Below are 18,289 nucleotides of genomic sequence, written 5' to 3' on the forward strand. Positions count from 1 at the left end.
CTGGAAGTAGTTATAGTGGTTTGGAAGGTAATCTTGACAAATCTAATTAGCCATATCACATTTAGTTGAAGCCATGTATGCACCAAACAGTTTTATCTAGCTATATTATGAATGAAAATTACTTAAATTAAAACATTTTGGTTTTCATCTTTACTTTATAGAAATGAATGTGTGCATGAGAATGTATGGGTATTTCCAGCCCATCTGATTATCAAGTAGTCATGCAATTATAATGTAAACTTTTTAAAATAAACTTTTTATATTCGGAATAATTTTAGATTTAAACATTGCAAAGAATACGGAGTCCCCATATGCCCTTCACTAAGCTATAATAAGTTTTTGCTAATTCAGAATAGTTGGGGAGATCTTGTGTTCTGGCCAACTGATAATCTATGTACCCTACAAGGATTCAAAACCTTCAAATGTATTTAAGGCATTCAAACGTGAAATGATATATAATTAGCTAAATTAATTGTGCTTTTCTCTATTTTCAGTATTCTGTAGCTCCATAAAATACAGAAGACTGGACTGAATTTCTTTTGATCTTCAATACACCATTAGATAAACTATTATTTAAAAAAAATCAGTGTGCTATTTGACATTTCTTATAAATGCAGAGAAAATTTCAATTACTCAAAATTTATCATGGGTTGGATTATTGTTACATTTATAAAAGTTAAAATGTCTTCCTCAAAATGTCTAAATATTGTCATGGCGCAAAACGATGTTTCTGTCAACGGCAGACCGCATATACGACAGTGGTCCCATAATATTAGTACGTATAGTCTAGGTGTAGGCTATACCTAGCGGTAGGCTATACCATCTAGGTTTGTGTAAGTATACTCCATGATGTTTGCACAATGATGAAATCGCCTAACGACATATTTCTTAGAATGTATCCCCATCTTTAAGCGACGAATGGCTATACACAGATTTTCATTGAAAGTCAAATATGGAAGACATGTAGTGCATTTTTTAGTTATGAAAGACTGTATACACTTTATTTTCAAGCATATATTAAAAAATATAGAAAGTTCACGTCATTTCCATGAACATGTTATTTTGGAGGTTGGCATTCCTACACCAACTTTATTATTATGATCCGTTTTCTCAAACTTTCAAAATTTGAGAAATTTTAAGCATAATTACAGCATTTTATTTCAAGTGGAACTTCATTTTCTTTTTTGGGAAGCATGTACTAATCTATTTGATCAACTGAATATCTGTGAATCCATTCTAGTGACTCTTTCTTGCTTTCATCCGTGTCAAATCCATATGATCTAATTTGTGTGAAAATGTTTAATGCTCAGTGAGATTTCTGAGAAGTAATTAAGTGTGAGACCTGGTTAGCCATGGAGTAAGGCTCACTATTTATTGAAAGGTGTTAGAATCAGAGCTATGTGAAAATTACATTACCCCTACATTTGATTTTTTAAATATCAATTTGTCTCTTGAAAGGAAAACAACCAAATACACTTTATTTTCTTTTACAAAATAAAATACACCCATAGAAATTCCCAAAGTGACGGAGTGCTGGGAACAGTGTTCCCAAGTGTCATCTTGTATGATGAAATCGTGAACGTTGTTTTGACTTTGAGCATACAAGGCGTACAGACCAATGACCTGTTTTCCTTGAGCTCTGATGGCTGGTGTTGCTATTTTTGTTTATTCTCTAGAAGTGAAATGCTCAGCCTTTTACAATTATGTTCTTGTAGAGAAGCCAAGAGCATGGGCATTGCTTGCTTCTTCTCTGCGTAATGACATACATGCTTATGGTGCTTTCCGCCTCCCCCCACCCGCCTTTTCTCCTTCTCGTAGATGCGCATCGGGAATTCCTTCACAGGCCTGCTTCTGGATACGTGCCAGAGGAGATCTGGAAGAAAGCTGGTAAGAATTGTTTAAAAACACGAGTTTAGTGTTCTGGCAGCTGTGTGCAGTTGTTAATGCAGTGATGGGAAGAATGACAAGAAAGGACTTCACTGCTATCAACAACAACAAAAACAAAACAGCCCTTCCCCCAAAAACAAAATTTAAAAATCCTAATTAATATTCTTAAACCAGGCCTGATTAGAACATGAAATGGTTTTTATTTTAGTAGCATCTGCTAGTGCCACTGTAAGTGAGAGTCTGGCAATATTTCTGTTATAAACCTCTATTTTTGGGGGCTGTAATGATTTCAGACTGAAAGTTTGCATATGAGGTGTCAGCTTGCATGCAATTTTTCCTTTATAAAAAAAATTTTGATGTTTTGTAAATTAAATTGCATACTTCAGCCTTTTCTCCTGAATTTTTTTTATTGAGATGTTATTGACATACATCTCCTAAAGTCTTAAAAAAATCACGTCAAATCTAGTTGACTTGTTGAGGCACTCAGAGATTTTATGGTTACAACCAATTTTTAAAATTGATCTTCTGTGCTAATTAATATTCAATGACCAGAGCTAAATTATTTTTTAAATTTAATGGCAAAGTCGCTAAACTTCTATTTTTCCTTTCCAGGTATACTATCTGATTTTCATTAAGAGATATTGCTCTACATTTTGAAGTAGATTTAAAGTTGTTGATGACTCATTGACTTATTGGGCTTAAAGAAGTTCAGATCTGGCAGAATCTTGGTGGAACACCAGCACTATAAAAGTTGAGCAAAAACTTTAAAAAACTCAACTCAGGAGATAAAGCATAAACATGTTTCAAGAGTTGAAGATGACATGGCAGACACATACTGTGGCTTTGAGCTGCTGTAACTCCAGCTGCTAAAATAGTTTGTTTGAGTTGAGAAACTGGAACATGCTATTTCTGCAAACGGTCAGATGGGTGTAGGGCTGGGAACCTTAATCAAGGAGAAAGAGTCAAGGGAAAGGGGTTTTTTTCCTACAAAAGATTTCTCTCTGGGTTTTGATTTGACCCAGCTGTGTCTGTAGTTCTGTGCAGCTTGCTGACTCTCTGGTCACTTGGCTCTTATCCAAGTATTTTTATAGATTTCCTAAGAAATACCTTTTTTTGTAAGAGTGATGAGTTTCAAAATCTGATAGTATTCTAGGCTTAGTAGCTTAGATTGAGAACCCGAAAGCTCTCTTGCATGTCCAATGTGCAAGTCAGATAGATCTATTCATCTTAGAGGTCAAAGGTTAAGTATATATGTTACTTAGCTACGTAGCCTTACCAGATTTACAGCATCACCTCTAAGAAGATTTTCTACATGGGTAATAGTTATGGGATACTCCTAAGCTGTTAAAATATGCTGGGTGCCCCCTACCTGGAGAAAGAATTGCTGCATTTTCCTTCTGACCGTTTTTCTCCCCCATTTTTAAGCTGTTAGTGCAACTTATTCCAATAAGAGGTACAAAGAATTGCCATTTTGGACAGCAGAAGGAAGACTTTTTATGTTGAGGGAGAGAGTCTTTCTCTACGTTTCCCGTATTTATGTGTACTTAAGTTAAATCCTTGATAGATCATAAAGCAAAATTGACAGTAAAGTCTTGTGTAATCCAAATTCCTTCTGTGCTATTATCTGCTCAAGTCTTTGTTTGACTGCTATTAAGTGAGAGCAGATTTTTCTGAATATACCACCTTTGTTGGAAAGTCAACTTGAATAGCTATGCACAAAGAAAGTCCTACCATAAGTGGTAAGCAATTGGAAGCAGATTCAAAACTGCACTATGTATTTTCCACTTAATCAGTTTTTTTTTTTTTTAACTTGACATGTTGTAATCTATTGAGTCCACTATTATTTTTCTTCACTGTATGTTTTCTGGGTTTCTGAAACCAATTCTGAATGTACTTGACATTGGGGGGACTTCGGGAGTAGAGAAAGAACGATGCTTATTTCTGTTGTGTCCATGCACTTTAAGAAGGGTTAAACTTTATCAAGCAAAATGTTTGGAATGTTTTCTAGATGTGCCTATCATCTGTATTAGATCTTCTTTCTAAAGTACAACTTGAAAGTGGTGTCAGTTAAATTTGTATTCTTCTTACAGTGATATCCCTAATCTGCTCCATAAGAACAGTTAGGAATAGTTTTCTATGGATGGATGCTAAATTTTAAGGAGTATATTAAATCCCCAAAGTACGGATGACAGTTTCATCTGGAAGTCTTAAATAATTGCTTATAATATTTATCTTTATAGGCTTCTTAAAAAGCATTTCTAGTGTTTGCAGTATCAAGGCATCCCACATGATGAAAACACCAAGGGCAGAATGTGACATCTGCACTCAGCTTGCTACAGTTTGAAAGCACTTTTTCCAAGATTCTAAAATTTGCCATGGGCAAGTTTTTTCTTTAGGAAAAAACCTATAAAGTATGTCTTTGCAATGAAAGTATTATACATTACCTTTGTGGCAAAAGATAAGTAAATAAAATAAAGTTTAAAGCATTTGAGAAATATCAAAGGGGACGAAGTCTCGAAATTCAATTTAGTGTAACCAGTGCATCCTTTTTTGCAGAAAATTATAATTGCAAAAAAGTATATCCTGTGCTTGAAAGTACATCATATAATATTTTGCACCATTTTGTTTTGAAATCATTTCAAACTTGCAGAGAAGTTGCAAAAAATAGTATAAAAATTCCCTTATACCTTTCACCCAGTTTTCCCAATTTTACTGTATTTACTTTAATATCTTCTCTCTCTCTTTTCCTTTCTCCTTCCCTCCTTTTCTTTCTCTATCATGCATCATATTTTTTCCCAAATATTTGAGAGTAAGTTGCAGACATGATGTTCTTTTCCCTTAAATATTTTAGTGTGTATTTCTTAAGAACAACATTCTTTTATATAACCATAGTACAATTACCAAAATCAAGACGTTAACATTGATACAACACTATTATTTAATCTACAGACCTTATTCAAATTTTGCACGTTGCCTCCATAATACAATATAACAATAATATACCTTTTTAAATATTTGGAATCCCAACAAATCTTGAAAGCCACATCAGTTTCCCCCAATTGTAATATTTTTAAAAGCAACAGCAAAAGTAAAAAATGCACTCTAAAGTTACAAAAGCCTTTATAAAATTGGAGAAAAAATCTAAAATAAAGATGGTTTTTAAATTGCAACTGAATGTTTTCTTCAGTATATTTCTTTTTCAAACGATCAGTGAATGTTTGCAGTTGGTAATAAATATTCAAGCACCTTGCAAATGTCCTACCAATTCTCTTTGCTGATCTGTATATGCCTGTGGGATTAGAATAGGAATGCATAATTTAAATACAAATTGCCTGATTTGCATATACAATTAGTCAAGCTACAGCTTTGATCGTAAGCAAAAATTATTGTCCTGTATTACCACTTAGATAGAATTTTAATTCACCTTGAATATTCAAACTAAATTAGACCCTGGCTGTATAGTTAGAAGGGCAGGACTTCCCTGGTGCCCCAAAACATTTATGGTAGGGTAATAAAGGCATCTTTTCACCTCCTGGTGAAGAAGGTGCTGCAAGCTCTGTGTGATATTCTGTTGCTATCCAAATTTCAAATGCAGATTTTAAAGCAACAAACAAAGACTTAACATATTTTAGTTCATATTTCTAGTCTGGATCTTTTCCTAATATTTTAGTTTATAAAACCTAGCAGACAGTAATTGCAAATGAATGAATTTCAGAAACAATGCTGCTAAAATGACAGAGGCTACAAAAGTCATGACAGTTAATTACTAGTGGAGGGCTTTTGATGATCCTCAAGTCATGGACTATAGATGTGTGAAATAAACTATGGAAATTTAAGAAACTGTAGGAGTATTTGCATCTCTTACATTTTTAATGTACAGTAAAACATTTTTATTAGGAATCTATGTTTTTAATTAAACAGAACATTTAATTAAGGTTCTTTTTAAGTGGGTGAAACAATTAAGTGCAAACACTTGAATGAAACATGTCATAATTAGTTTTAATAGAGTGTTAATTGGTACTAGGTTTGCCAAGTTAATAATTACTGCTTATTAAATTTTCAATTAATCATTGTCATTTTGCTTTGAATAAAGATGAAAATTAGATTAATTCACGGGGAGGATATTTTCCCTTGTTAATTAGAACAGTTAATTTTTTAAAATGGAAATTGCTTGTTTTAGTTGTCAGTCTTATGTTGTACGTTAGTTAAATCTTTGCACCCTTCCCACCGCCAAAAATAAAGAACTGGTTTGACATCTGCAGGTTTGTGGTCAGACCCGACTGTTTTGGCCTGTGTTGTGGTTCAGTTATATTTGTCCAGTGCAACAGTTGGTATGCGAAACTGTGTATATATTTGATTAAGTAGATGGACAATAGCTTGAAATTTGGAAATGAGAAAATGATTTTTAAAAATCCCTATCATTTAGTCTATAAAGGCATATACCCATATTACTTAGGGAATGACTTATGAAAAAGAAAAGCTGAATTGTCTGTTTTATCATTGATTTTCTTTAAAAGATCTGCAGTAACTTAATTGCTGTATGAATTCCCTTTTCACTATTGTGCTGTAGATTTTACCAGCAAAATAATTGTTTGCACTTACATATATGTGTGTGTAAATGCATTAAACTTCCTCTCTTTTTTGTGAAAGGTTTGCCCATGTACTTCCTATGTTTGTATTAACCTATAGCATTGTGACAAACCACCTTCTCTATGTGTCTGAATTGTCTAGAAGGGTTTCTTGTGGTGGTGGTTGTCCTTTAACTACTTAGTCTGGTCTCGGAATCCTTTCTGGAGGTACTAGTTTGATAGAAAAGTTGTAGTAACGATATACAGTAGTCTCCTCTTATCCTCGGGGGGATACGTTCCAAGAGCCCCAGTGGATGCCTGAACCCATGGATAGTACGGAACCCTGTTTATACTGTTTTTACCTATACGTACATACCCATGATAAAGCTTAATTTGTAAATTAGGAATGGTAAGAGATTAATAACTTCTCTTTGGCATATCTGAATTGCATCACTACTCTTGTGATTTGGGGCCATTATTAAATAAAATAAAGGTTACTTGAACACAAGCACTGTGATACCGTGACAGTCGATCTGATAACTGAGAGGGCTACTAACTGACTAGTGAGCCGGTAGCGTATACAGCGTGGATACACTGGACAAAGGAATGATACATGTCCCACCTGGGACGGAGCTGGAAGGTGGGAGATTTCATCACACTACTCAGAATGGTGTGCAATTTAAAACGTACAAATTGTTTATTTCTGGAATTTCCCATTTAGTATTTTCGGACTGCAGTTGACAGTGGGTAACTGAAACCGCAGAAAGAGAAACCACAGATAAGGGGGGACTACTGTAGTAGTTTAAAAAGTATTCCCAGAAGTTCAAGTTAAAGAAAAATTCTCACTGTTTGTTTTCCTAAATGAATTTCAGAAATCTCTTGGTTTTTTTAGACAGCCAGAAGAACTGCCCACTAATTGGGATGAGAGTCATGTCTGTTCTATAGAATTCTGTTTAACAGGGATCAGTATCCAAGGCTCAGCACTAACATAAATGTTCTCTCATCCTGTTTGGCCTGCCTGGCATGCAGAGGAGGCCGTCAACGAGGTGAAGCGCCAGGCGATGACCGAGCTGCAGAAGGCCGTGTCCGAGGCCGAGCGGAAAGCCCATGACATGATCACGACAGAGCGCGCCAAGATGGAGCGGACCGTCGCCGAGGCCAAGCGGCAGGCCGCGGAGGACGCGCTCGCTGTTATCAATCAGCAGGAGGATTCGAGTGAGGTGAGGCGTTGGTGGGAGGAAGATAGTTTCCACTAATTAGACTGCTCGTTTTGACTCTAGGAGATCTCAGGTAAAAGCGGATATTGGACTTGCGACAAATCTTTCCAGAAAAAAATAGAATAATTTGAGGAGTCCTGGCACTTGTAGAATTGACCAAGGGCTGATCAAATTTTGTCTTTATTAAAGATCTAGAAGAACAACTTTGCCAAAAACAGTTAATATATTTGGTGGGTAACAGATTAAAGTGAAATTCTTATAACTTCCTAGCACAATTTAGAGACTCATCGGCTGTGTGTGTGCATATGTGTGCGTATATGCAGGGTTTCCTTCTGATAGAAGAGGTTTAATAGAGATACCCTGTGTAAGGTGCACCCTCCTTAAGAACATGCTGCATGACTGAAATCAAAGTCACTTCTTTAACTCTTGGTCCTAAAGTCCAGTGCTAAAACAATGTTTGCATCAGTTAAACATTTCTAAGAGATCTTCTGCACAGTCTGTTTTTCCACATTATTTGTGATAATCATTATGACCGTCATTTTATAGCATAACATCACTGCCAGAGTAATATTATTTAGTATTATTCCACTATACTAAAATACACACGCATAGCCTAAATGGCTCAAGGATCTGGGAAGTAACTAAAAGAAAATATCTAACAGAATACTGTTTAAAATAGAGCCCATAAGTCAGAGCAACATGATAATGCTCCACTTTAGTTAATACATCACCACAATCCCCAAACCCAAAGTAACTTTAGATAAAGGACTACAATTAGCTAGTCCCACTAAGCTGAACTGGCAGAAGCAAGAACTGATAAATCGGTGGTCTGCTATAATACATATCTATAATTTGTGAGAGAGAGTAAGAATTTAATTTGTACCAGGTTTCTCTGTAGATGAAAGACCCTGCGGGAATCACTCGATGCCCAGAGTTTCTATTTAATGTGTAGCAGATGAATAATAAGGGGACAAAAGGAATTGATTTGTAACATTTGAAAGTTTCTCAGGAAAAGAGGGACAAAGAGAAGTTTACCTACCCTTTAACTGCTGACTTTTCCATTGTCGAATTAAACCAGACATAAATTCAATTTTATTGGCATCTTGTGGCTAAGATATTTAAGGACCTTGTTTTGTGTTTTTAAAAATTTTTTTATTAGCAGGAAAAAATTTATCCTGCTCTATTCATGTTAGTAATACTGTGAGGCACAGTTGTTGCTATCATTAAAACATTGTCACTTTCACTTGAACATTTTAGGGCTGTTATGTATGTTAAGAGTATTTTGTAGGTGACTAAATTCTAAAGATAAATGTCTAGGAAGAAATTGAGAATTAAGTCTTTGTATTCAGCTAATAACGTGCTGTGTTCTGTCAATATCTATAAACTTTGTGCCTTTATTCCAAACACCTATGCAGAAAAATATATGATCTTGACACTAGTATTTAGCTTTATAAAAATATGGTGTATCAAACAGTAGTTATAAGGAGTAGATAGGATGAAATAACCTACACATGAGTGATCTTCCTTAGTAATTGTTTTTCTTTCTTTCTTTTTGGATCTCTTGGGAAACTGATCTTTTATATAGCATTACCCTTGTCTTAAGTGACACTGTCCCAAGGATTTTAAGGCAGACTATGCTAGGAGAAAGAGTTTGGAATTCATAGGACCAAATTTAATTTCTGGCTCCACCTCTTACAATTCTGTGATTTTGAGAAAGACAGCCTCTAAAAACTTATGAATTGTTTTCCATTTTCTTGAAAAAAATAAGTCTGGCTATCATAGTAATTGGTTGAAAAAATATATATATTAAATGTAGGAGCCATTGATTTTAAAACTGTACCCAGAAATTAAGGGGTATTATTTAAAAAAATCATTCTCGTGACCTGCCCGGGGCAGTTTGTTGTTTGATACATGTAACTCTAAATTATTCACGTTCATTTATTGCCTTTCTTTCAATAACAAATTATTGAGCTTTTGTTCTGTCAGGGACAGTGCTAGGCACTGAAGGAACAGTGGTCTCTGCTTTCGTGTTCAACAGTTCATTAGAGGAGTCAGATCACTAAATTATGAGTCTTAATAGCCTTTAACATGAATTCTTCTGGGAAAAAGTTTTGTTTCATCTGACACGTAGGGATAATCAAGAACTGGTCAGCAGCTGCCTCCCACCCCACCCCACCCGCCCGTTGCCTCTTCACTGCTTCCTTGGGCAGTGAGCGTGTCAGTTCCGTCATGCAGGGAAGAAGGGAAGGGAAGCCTTGCCAGGCTTTGAAAACAGGATGGCTGTGTGGCTGATGAGTGTTTTGGAAGGATCACTCAGGCTGCAGCGTGGAGAGAGATTAGAGGAAAAGAAGGAACCAGTCTGTTTCAAGAGACAGATGTGGATGAAGAAGGTTAGATGAAGATGGTTGGTAGTGGCTCCAGGGGTGGAGAAAATTGGGTGTGTTGGCTGGAAACCCGTGAGGTAGAATGGGCAGGATTTGCTGACTGGTTAGCTGTCAAGGAAGAAGAGGGCATCAGTGGCCGTGCAGGGTGTGGGATGTAGACATCAGGTGATCTTACTTGCACAGCTTTCAGAAACGTGCTGGCTTTGATCTACCCAAGGTGTGTGGGTGGGTGGTGGAGGAGGTAACCTTTCTTCATTTTTTGTGTGTAAATAACACGAGTTAAAACATTTTTAAAAAGCTCAAATCCATTATTCAATCTGGCTAGGTAGACAGATCTCCTCTGTGGATTGGAAAGGGTAAATAGAGTGCAAAGGCTTAGATAGCCCGTGCTGTCGAATGTGCAACCAGGAGAGCGCACTGGAATACACAACGGGAGCAGGGTGACCATACACCCCAGGTTGAGTGAGACAGTCCCAGTTTACCCCTGTTGTCCCCGTGTACTTATTGAGTGCCTCCTTTCACTCTCCAATGTCCTGGTTTGGGTGATAAATTATATGGTCATACCACTTAAAGGCCGTGGTCAGCCTTAGATGATTTTTTGCTAGTAAAGGTCAGAGACAGGTGGGTATGGCCGGAAGAATCCCAGAGGAGGACTCCGAAGACCTGAAGTCTGACTCTGGCTCGGTTACCATGTCAGGGGTCCTCAGGCGGTTCATTTCACTCCTCTCAGCCTCCATTTCTTCTCAAGGAATGAGGTGTTTGCTTACCTCATGCTGTTGTTTAGATTTTTTTTTAATATCAATGTTTTAATTTAAAGTGTTTTGAGAGCTATAATGCAAGGTGTCATTATCTGCTCATATTTCCCACAGTCCTTCATCACAAGGTATGCTAAACTGTTCTGACTAAAACAACATTCTTTTTCCCTTTTCCTTCCCTTTATTGGGAGCCACCTCCTATTGTACATACGTAGCCATCTCTTACCTGGATTAGATAGGATTTGTACAATCTGAATCTGTAAAAATACATAGACAATATAAATGCAGAAATTATTATTCTCTCTCTCCCCTTCGCGGAGACTTTGAGAAGTAACCTGGCTTCAGAGTCAGAAGACCAGAGTTCTAGGCCTAGTTTGGCTATTCACATGTTTCTCCTGAGCTGTTTGTGTTAAAGACAAATGCTCATGAATTCTTCTCTCTGTAATTTTTGAATTTAGCCTTCCTCTCTCTGCCTTCATTTTCACATGGGTAAAATGGACCTAATAATGCCCTTTCTGCTTAGGAAAATCAGTGGTTCTGAAAAGTACGCAGTGAAGAATAGAAACATGCCAGAAGGAGGGGAGAGGAGTTGAAAATACTGGATTGAGATGAGCAGCAGGAGGAAAATGTGGAGCCGGGCATGAAGAACACATAGGTGGTATTCATAGAGGCCATGTAATTGATCTCCCGAACGGGGTGCGCTTTCGGGACAGACCAGCCCTGTAAAGCAGGCTGTCCCAGGCACACGGGCACCTGCGTACAGCAGAGTTATTGGGGGTGGCATGAAGTTTGTTTTGCCTGAGGTGAGACGAGAAAACCTACTGGGAATGTTGAACTCGGTCCGAGGCCTGGTGGAGAGTACTTTCTTTCCCCAGATCATGCACCCTTCCTGTCAGCGCAGAGAGAGGGGCCAGTGCTGTTGTCGTTCTACAGCCGAGAGAGCTGTGTCTTGGGAGGTCGTGCCGCTGCGCAGGGCCTCGCAACAGTACGTGTGAGCTGGTCCTCAGCCCAGGCTGCCTGCCTCTCAGGCCACCTTCCTAATAGCCACACGGCAGTGGTGGGAATCTTTCTTCCCTGGTTCTGTATATCTCTGTCCTCACTGGACTTCGTTCAGATGATCCCTACTTAGTTCTTGAACTTTACTTGGGATTATAAACTAATAATTATTATCACTAACAGTTAAAATGATGCTGGACTTGGGGCAGACAGCTAAGCAATATGATATTTTCTATACTTTCCCTTTTTACAGTGTATTATATATTTCACCAAGAATGTAATGCCAGCATTAAGTCAAAAGAAAGGAAATTCACCAAATCTGGCCATCTTAAAAACTGTTTTGCTTTTTTCCGTGTTCATTTCTAGTTCCTATCTGTATACATTTATGGTTTTGTTTCTTTTCCCCAGTGAACACTGTCAGTTTGGAGCTATTTCAAAAGAACCTGCTATGGCTCTTCCTTGAGAGCCATGTCTTGTTCTAGCTCAGGGCACTGAAGCAAGGCACTGGAAGTGAGCACAGAACAGATAATAAATAAGTGTATTGTTTTAATAGTTTTGAGTTTCAAGCCGCCAAAGTGATATTTTCTCCCCAGATTAAAACAGCCTTTATTTGTTTTTCCTACATAGGTACACAACTGCACCGTTCAGATCCAAAGTTGGGCAGTTTTGTGACACTTAAGTGAAAACACTGATCAGATCTTTAAACTTTATATTTCCAAAGCCTGCTAAGCCCTGATGGTGTTAGTAATTCACTCTGAGAGGTTCGTCTTCATTACTCCTTCTAGCATTAGTGGAATCATCCCCACTGGAACCTGTGCAGTATGGCGTAGTTACCATGTTACTACACAGGGGCCTCTCAGCACAGCTTCTGTTCAAGTCCTCACAATCTGACCAGACACATCCGTCCCGAGAAGAATTTGGAGCTTTCAGAGCTTGAGCTGTGTTACAATAAGATTTTTGTTTGTTTCATTCATTAAAAGGCCAGCTGTTTGATTCCACAAATGTTCATGGTATAGTGGTCAGAGCACTGGGCCTGGAAAGATCTTGAGTGCATCACCCCTTGGAGCTTTGGCTTTCTCATCTGTAAAACTGGGATAATGTTTATATGATCTACTTGGCAAGGTGGTTGAGAGGTGCAAATGAGATGAGTGAAGTATTTTATAAACAAGTCACCTTACAAATGAGCAGTGTGTATGTGTAAGAGAGAGAGATGAAAAACCAATTAAGAAGCTATTATAACAGGCAGGGCAATGAAGGAATTGGGATAGTAACTGTGAGGTTGGAAAAGAAGGGAGAGAGACCATGGGAGTAAGGTCTGTGGGGTTTGGCACTGAGTGGTTGCAGGGGCCGAAGAAAGAGGAGTTTCCAACCAGAAGACAAAGTCTTGGGCCTGAGTGATGCTTGTGACTGAAGTGGACCACATCAGAGTCAAGTTCAGGGGTGCTGACTTGGTGACAGAAGAGTATCCTGAGGGAGATACAGAATCGGCAGTTAAGAGTAAAAGACTGCAGTTCAGGAAAGCAGTGAGGGCTGGAGAAACAGGTTTGAGAGTCATTTTCTTAAAGCTGATAGTTGAAACCATGAGGTCTGACAGGGGAGAGTGTAGGAAGGATATTTTCTTTATGCCAGCTTCCCCCCTTGCCAAATATTTAGAGGGAAATGAACAAACAGAAGAGGAAGAAGTTATAGTATAAGAAGAGAATTTTAGTAACTTAAAAACCAAAGTTAGAGGGAATTTCAACAAGGAGAATTTGAAAAGGAGGGATGGAGAAATGGTCAGCAGTGGTGAATCTTCAGCAAGTCTGAGGACTTGGAGGACGGAGACAAAGTAATCAGTTGCTAATGAAGTGTAAGGGAAAGTAAACTACTGTTCTCTCCCTGTAGCTGTCAGTGCCTGCGGGGGAGGCACAGGGCCACGAGCTTACAAATTCTGAAGGTTGTACCGGCTGGCTCTGCAGCAAGGATTGTGTATAGTCTCCTTTTCTTCCAGCCAGTGCCAAAAGGAGAAGGTGGTGCTAGTTCCTGCCATTTATTCAGGACCTACTGAACATTAGGCACTGTGCTCATAATCCTGAATAACCCTGCAGTTGTTATTTCTGCTTTACAGGTACTATCACTCCAAGAGGTTTAGTCATTTGCTTGTGGTTCTAAAGCCACTAAGTGACGTAGTTGGAAAGAAAGCCCAAGTTGGCCTGACTCTGAAGGCACTCAAAAATGGAAGTCATTTCCATTACACACTGTGATACCTTGTCTTTGGTGCTCCAACTTCCTGGTCCAACCTCGGTCCACTTGCAGGAGTTAAGTGCCCTTCTAAACTTGGTCCTGCCAAAACAAGCTCTAAGAAATATCTGCAGTTGACAGAGTGTGGCATTTTGGAAAGAGTATTTGGTTTGCAGTCCAAAGACCTGGGTGAATCAAACCTTGCCTGTGTAATTTCCTATCTGTGTGACTTTAGGCAAGTCGTTTACTGCAAAAGTTATTTATTCTTTGGGCCTCATTTTCCTAAGCTGCAAAATATATATGAAAGTGGTTTTAAACTGGCAAGTACGATGCAAGTATAAGATGTTGTGAACTTAATATGAATTTAAGTCAATGTGTTGCGTTCTGTAGAGTTCTTTACATTTTGAGAATTTTAATTGTAATTATTCTACGTAATTTATTGAGCATTGACTGTGTGCAAGGGTTTTTTCTGGAGAATTATAGGTGTGCAAGACCTAGAGAAACTTCACGTAATTCAGGAGAAAATGTTTTGTTTCTTGGAAAAAGGGATTTCCAACAGTAAGATCCAGAAAGAATAGATTTTGCCAGTAGGGCAGAAAGACCGTTCTCTGCATATCTAAAATAATAAGATGAAGGAAATAATTTTCTTTTTAGGGATGAAGAGAATTGCTGCTATGAAACAAAGTATCAACAGTCTTGGACACATAGCCCTGCCATTCAGAAGCTTTGATTCACTGTTTCCGTTTCCATCTGTAGTATTAGTACATTTAGCAAAGGGGAGGGTTGTGTTTAGCCTCATAGTCTTTGTCTGAGTCACAGCCTAACTTTGGTCAATGGACTGATTCCCATTTTTTAGATAGGGAAGAAAATATTCTTTATGCCAAAAAGGGAGTATATTATCAGAAATAAGGGAAGACTTGGGCCGGCCCCGTGGCTTAGCGGTTAAGTGCGCACGCTCCGCTGCTGGCGGCCGGGGTTCGGATCCCGGACGCGCACCGACGCATCGTTTCTCCCGCCATGCTGAGGCCGCATCCCACATACAGCAACTAGAGGGATGTGCAGCTATGACATACAACTATCTACTGGGGCTTTGGGGGAAAAAAGTAAATAAATAAAATTATAAAAAAAAAAAAGAAATAAGGGAAGACTATAAAGTGCCATGAGCTTTGGGAATGGAATTTGCTATGAAGTGGTGTTCTTGAGCCTTCTACATTATTGTGGTAATTCAGTCACCAGCATCATTCCTTAGAGGACTGAAAGGGAAGCTCAATTATTTAAAAAATAATAAAATAAATAACAAATAAATAAAGCAACTAACAGGAAATACTAGCCTGAATATCAAAAGCACAAATTTGAAAAATGTCGAATTAGATTAAGCCATCAACCATCTTGATCTCTGCCTTTATGGTTGTACCTCTGGGTTTTATACACAATTTGCAGTTTCCACCTTTGTGAAGAGCAGAAAGCTTAGCAACTTAAAAGGATCCACATTAGAGTACTCCCACGATTCTGCACATCCCATTGTTCCCAGAAGTGTGACTACCGAGGGGCTCCGTGTCACCGCGCAGGCGCCAGTCCTGTGGGTATAGATTAGCCAACGGGAAATTCGGTAGAGTCCTCCAAGAGAAATAATATTAATAGAAATTGCTTTGTCTGTTTTCTAATGAGCTTTTAAAAAGGAATGTGCACTTTGGAGTTTTTTGTTAGCTGAATAATTGTGCCAAAGTTCCCTACACATTCATTGCAATGCAATATCAAGAGCAGTAAAAATGTGTTAGGTTTTTCCCACCAGCTCATTTGAATTGCTCTTTGTTGTACCTTCCTACAGCTGAAGGGTGTTTTTGTCCCAGTGGTGGGTGGTAAATGAGTGGGATCGAACAACTTGGGAATGGGACTAGGGGTAAAACTAGCCAGAGCCCTTGAATCTTGGGTCAGAACCCAGCAATGCTAGGCAAGAAGGCTCAGTTCCCAGGAGCTTTGCGATCCAAAACATCTGTTTCTATATTTGGCATAATTCCACTTTTTTATTTGTAAAATTGTTCCCATCTTTGAAAACACTTTAAAAAATAAAGTACCCATTCTGTCTCCTCTTTCGACTCCCCAACACATGCATTTGTAATTACCTGGTTTAGTCTGCGTGTTTAATCAGCTTAAATTGAGAAGGTTGCCTACATCTGATTTCAATCTGAAGGAGCCATTGAGTACTGGGCAGTTACCACTCTTCTGTCTGCCAGAATGTGCGTCTGCCAGAAAAAGGATAGAACTCACACCAGGGAATTTCCTAAAGAAGCCACTTGACTCAGATTAGATGTTCAATTTCTTTAAAATATTGTTTTGGATCTAGGTCTCTGTTCTCTAATTAGGATTTTCTGATGTAATTTAGGAATTTTGCTTATTTGCTGAGTTTGTTCCAGGATCCAGCTGGCATTATTCTAAATGCCTAAATCTCAAGGAAGTAAACTTCACAAGTGCCCAGTGTCATACGTCACTCCTCTGAAGGATGGGCCAGGCCCACATTTGTTCACTTCTCTTTGGAACCATTATGCATGCAATGAGATTGAATTAATTTTGAGAGAGAAGGGCTTCTAGTTATGGTAATGAAGCCTCTAATCAAAGGTACACATCTTTTGAGATATTTTCCTGGTTAAATTAAATTCACATAGAAAAAAATTACTTTGTTCTAGTACTATTAATTTTAATTCCATTTTTATTTATGACATTAGCATATAAACCAAGTTTTTAGATTTCCTCAGCTATGTTCACTTAAAACACTTCCCATTGACCAGAGTTTGAGATCTTAAGGTATTTTTTTTTTTCCCCTCTTCATTGGGCCAGAATTTCTGAATGGTAAAAAAATCAAAGGGTAGAGCTGAGCTCTTTCTAAAAGTTTTAAACTAGAGTTCTTGAGTTTACAGGCTTCTAACCCTCGAAAGACTCTAGGAGCCCCTTTATTTATTAGCAAAATTAGGATGACTGCCAAAAATTCCATTGCGTATTTTGCACAGTGGTAAAGCCATGCATACCAGGATGATGGGCTGACATCCCACTGGGGTATTTTCAGTCAGCTCATGAGCCCGCTAAGCTACATACACACCAGTGTGCTGAAAACAAAACAAATGCAGGGAACATAGTAGGGAGATTGTTAATTTCCACATACATCAAGGCTTTAAAAAATGTATTTTAATTGTCACACAGCCAGATACCATCAGCTGGTTGGGGTTACCAGATTATAGTTAGAAGTTTGTTTTGCAAGAAAATAATCAAAGCTGAAGAAGATAAAGAATACAAAAATTAATGGCACAAAGCTAAGGTCACTTGATAACCGTATTTCGAAATGAGGATGATCTTGCCAAAAGAACCACAAACATTCGAAGTTGGCTTCCTGAGGTTCCGCCTCCTCCTGGAAGGGTCCCTGACGGCACTATCATCCTTGGTATCCTCCCCATCCCCTCCTCCTTCCCTAGGATCTACCCCACACGGGTGCTCCTCTGTCTCTAGTATATCTGTACTCTGATTCATGAAGCATTTATCTCACAGTTTAAATCTCAGAGGCAACCTCATTTGGGCTTTTCTCACCTCTTGGAAAGCATCACCAGAGGTTGGCAGCGGGCTTGCTAGGGTCTGAGTTTTTAGTTTCCTCTATTTCTCTGACTACCCAGAGTTGCTGAGATGCAAATGAGCTGCAGAGGAACTCCATCAGCTGGAAAGCATTGTATGCAAAGAGAATTATTATTTACCCAGTTTTAGTATTTCTAGTTTTTCAAAGCCAAATTGGTCATAGTCTGATTCACTCATTTCACGAATATTTATTGAGCACCTACTGTATATCAGGTGCTGTTCTGGGTGCTTAGAACAGCCTAGAACAGAAAAAACAAAGCAAGGATCCTGCCCTCCAGGGAGGTAAAGGGCGAGTCTTGAGATTGTCCTAACATTTGGTTGTCAGGTACACTGAATAACTAACCGATTGCAGGGGAAGAACTAACCCATGGAGAGGTTCAAGTGCCGGCCGCACTCTCTCCAGTCTGTGATGGGGCAGGGAATAGAATCCTCTATTCACTCCAGTATATTTCTTTGACTCTAATATAGGGTTCTTGTAGTTCCTTTGTGATTCCTGTTAGTATCTACAAGGAAGAAGCTTCTACCAGGAGTGATGTATTTGTGTCTGACATGGTGGTACTGGCATTAGAAGGGAAAAAAATTTAGATATGCAGTTGTTAGTATGGATGAACAGAGAATTTAGATGTGAAAACAGCTAAACCTAA

At 38.4% G+C, this 18,289-nt stretch overlaps 1 protein-coding gene across 15 annotated transcripts in view; it reads left to right on the top strand.

Moving 5' to 3' along the window:
* Positions 1 to 18,289, top strand: part of RUNX1T1 (RUNX1 partner transcriptional co-repressor 1) — a 139,434-nt gene that overhangs the window by 116,565 nt on the left and 4,580 nt on the right. For all 15 annotated transcript variants that reach the window (XM_087447672.1, XM_087447677.1, XM_014788046.2 and 12 more), the window contains 2 exons: positions 1,819 to 1,887; positions 7,485 to 7,675. In XM_087447672.1, the coding sequence (XP_087303798.1) occupies positions 1,819 to 1,887; positions 7,485 to 7,675 (260 nt within the window). The remainder of the gene's footprint in view (positions 1 to 1,818; positions 1,888 to 7,484; positions 7,676 to 18,289) is intronic.

Source organism: Ceratotherium simum, chromosome 23 (genome assembly GCF_057802395.1).
Source record: "Ceratotherium simum simum isolate JZ-2026a chromosome 23, ASM5780239v1, whole genome shotgun sequence".
Classification (NCBI taxonomy): Eukaryota; Metazoa; Chordata; class Mammalia; order Perissodactyla; family Rhinocerotidae; genus Ceratotherium; species Ceratotherium simum.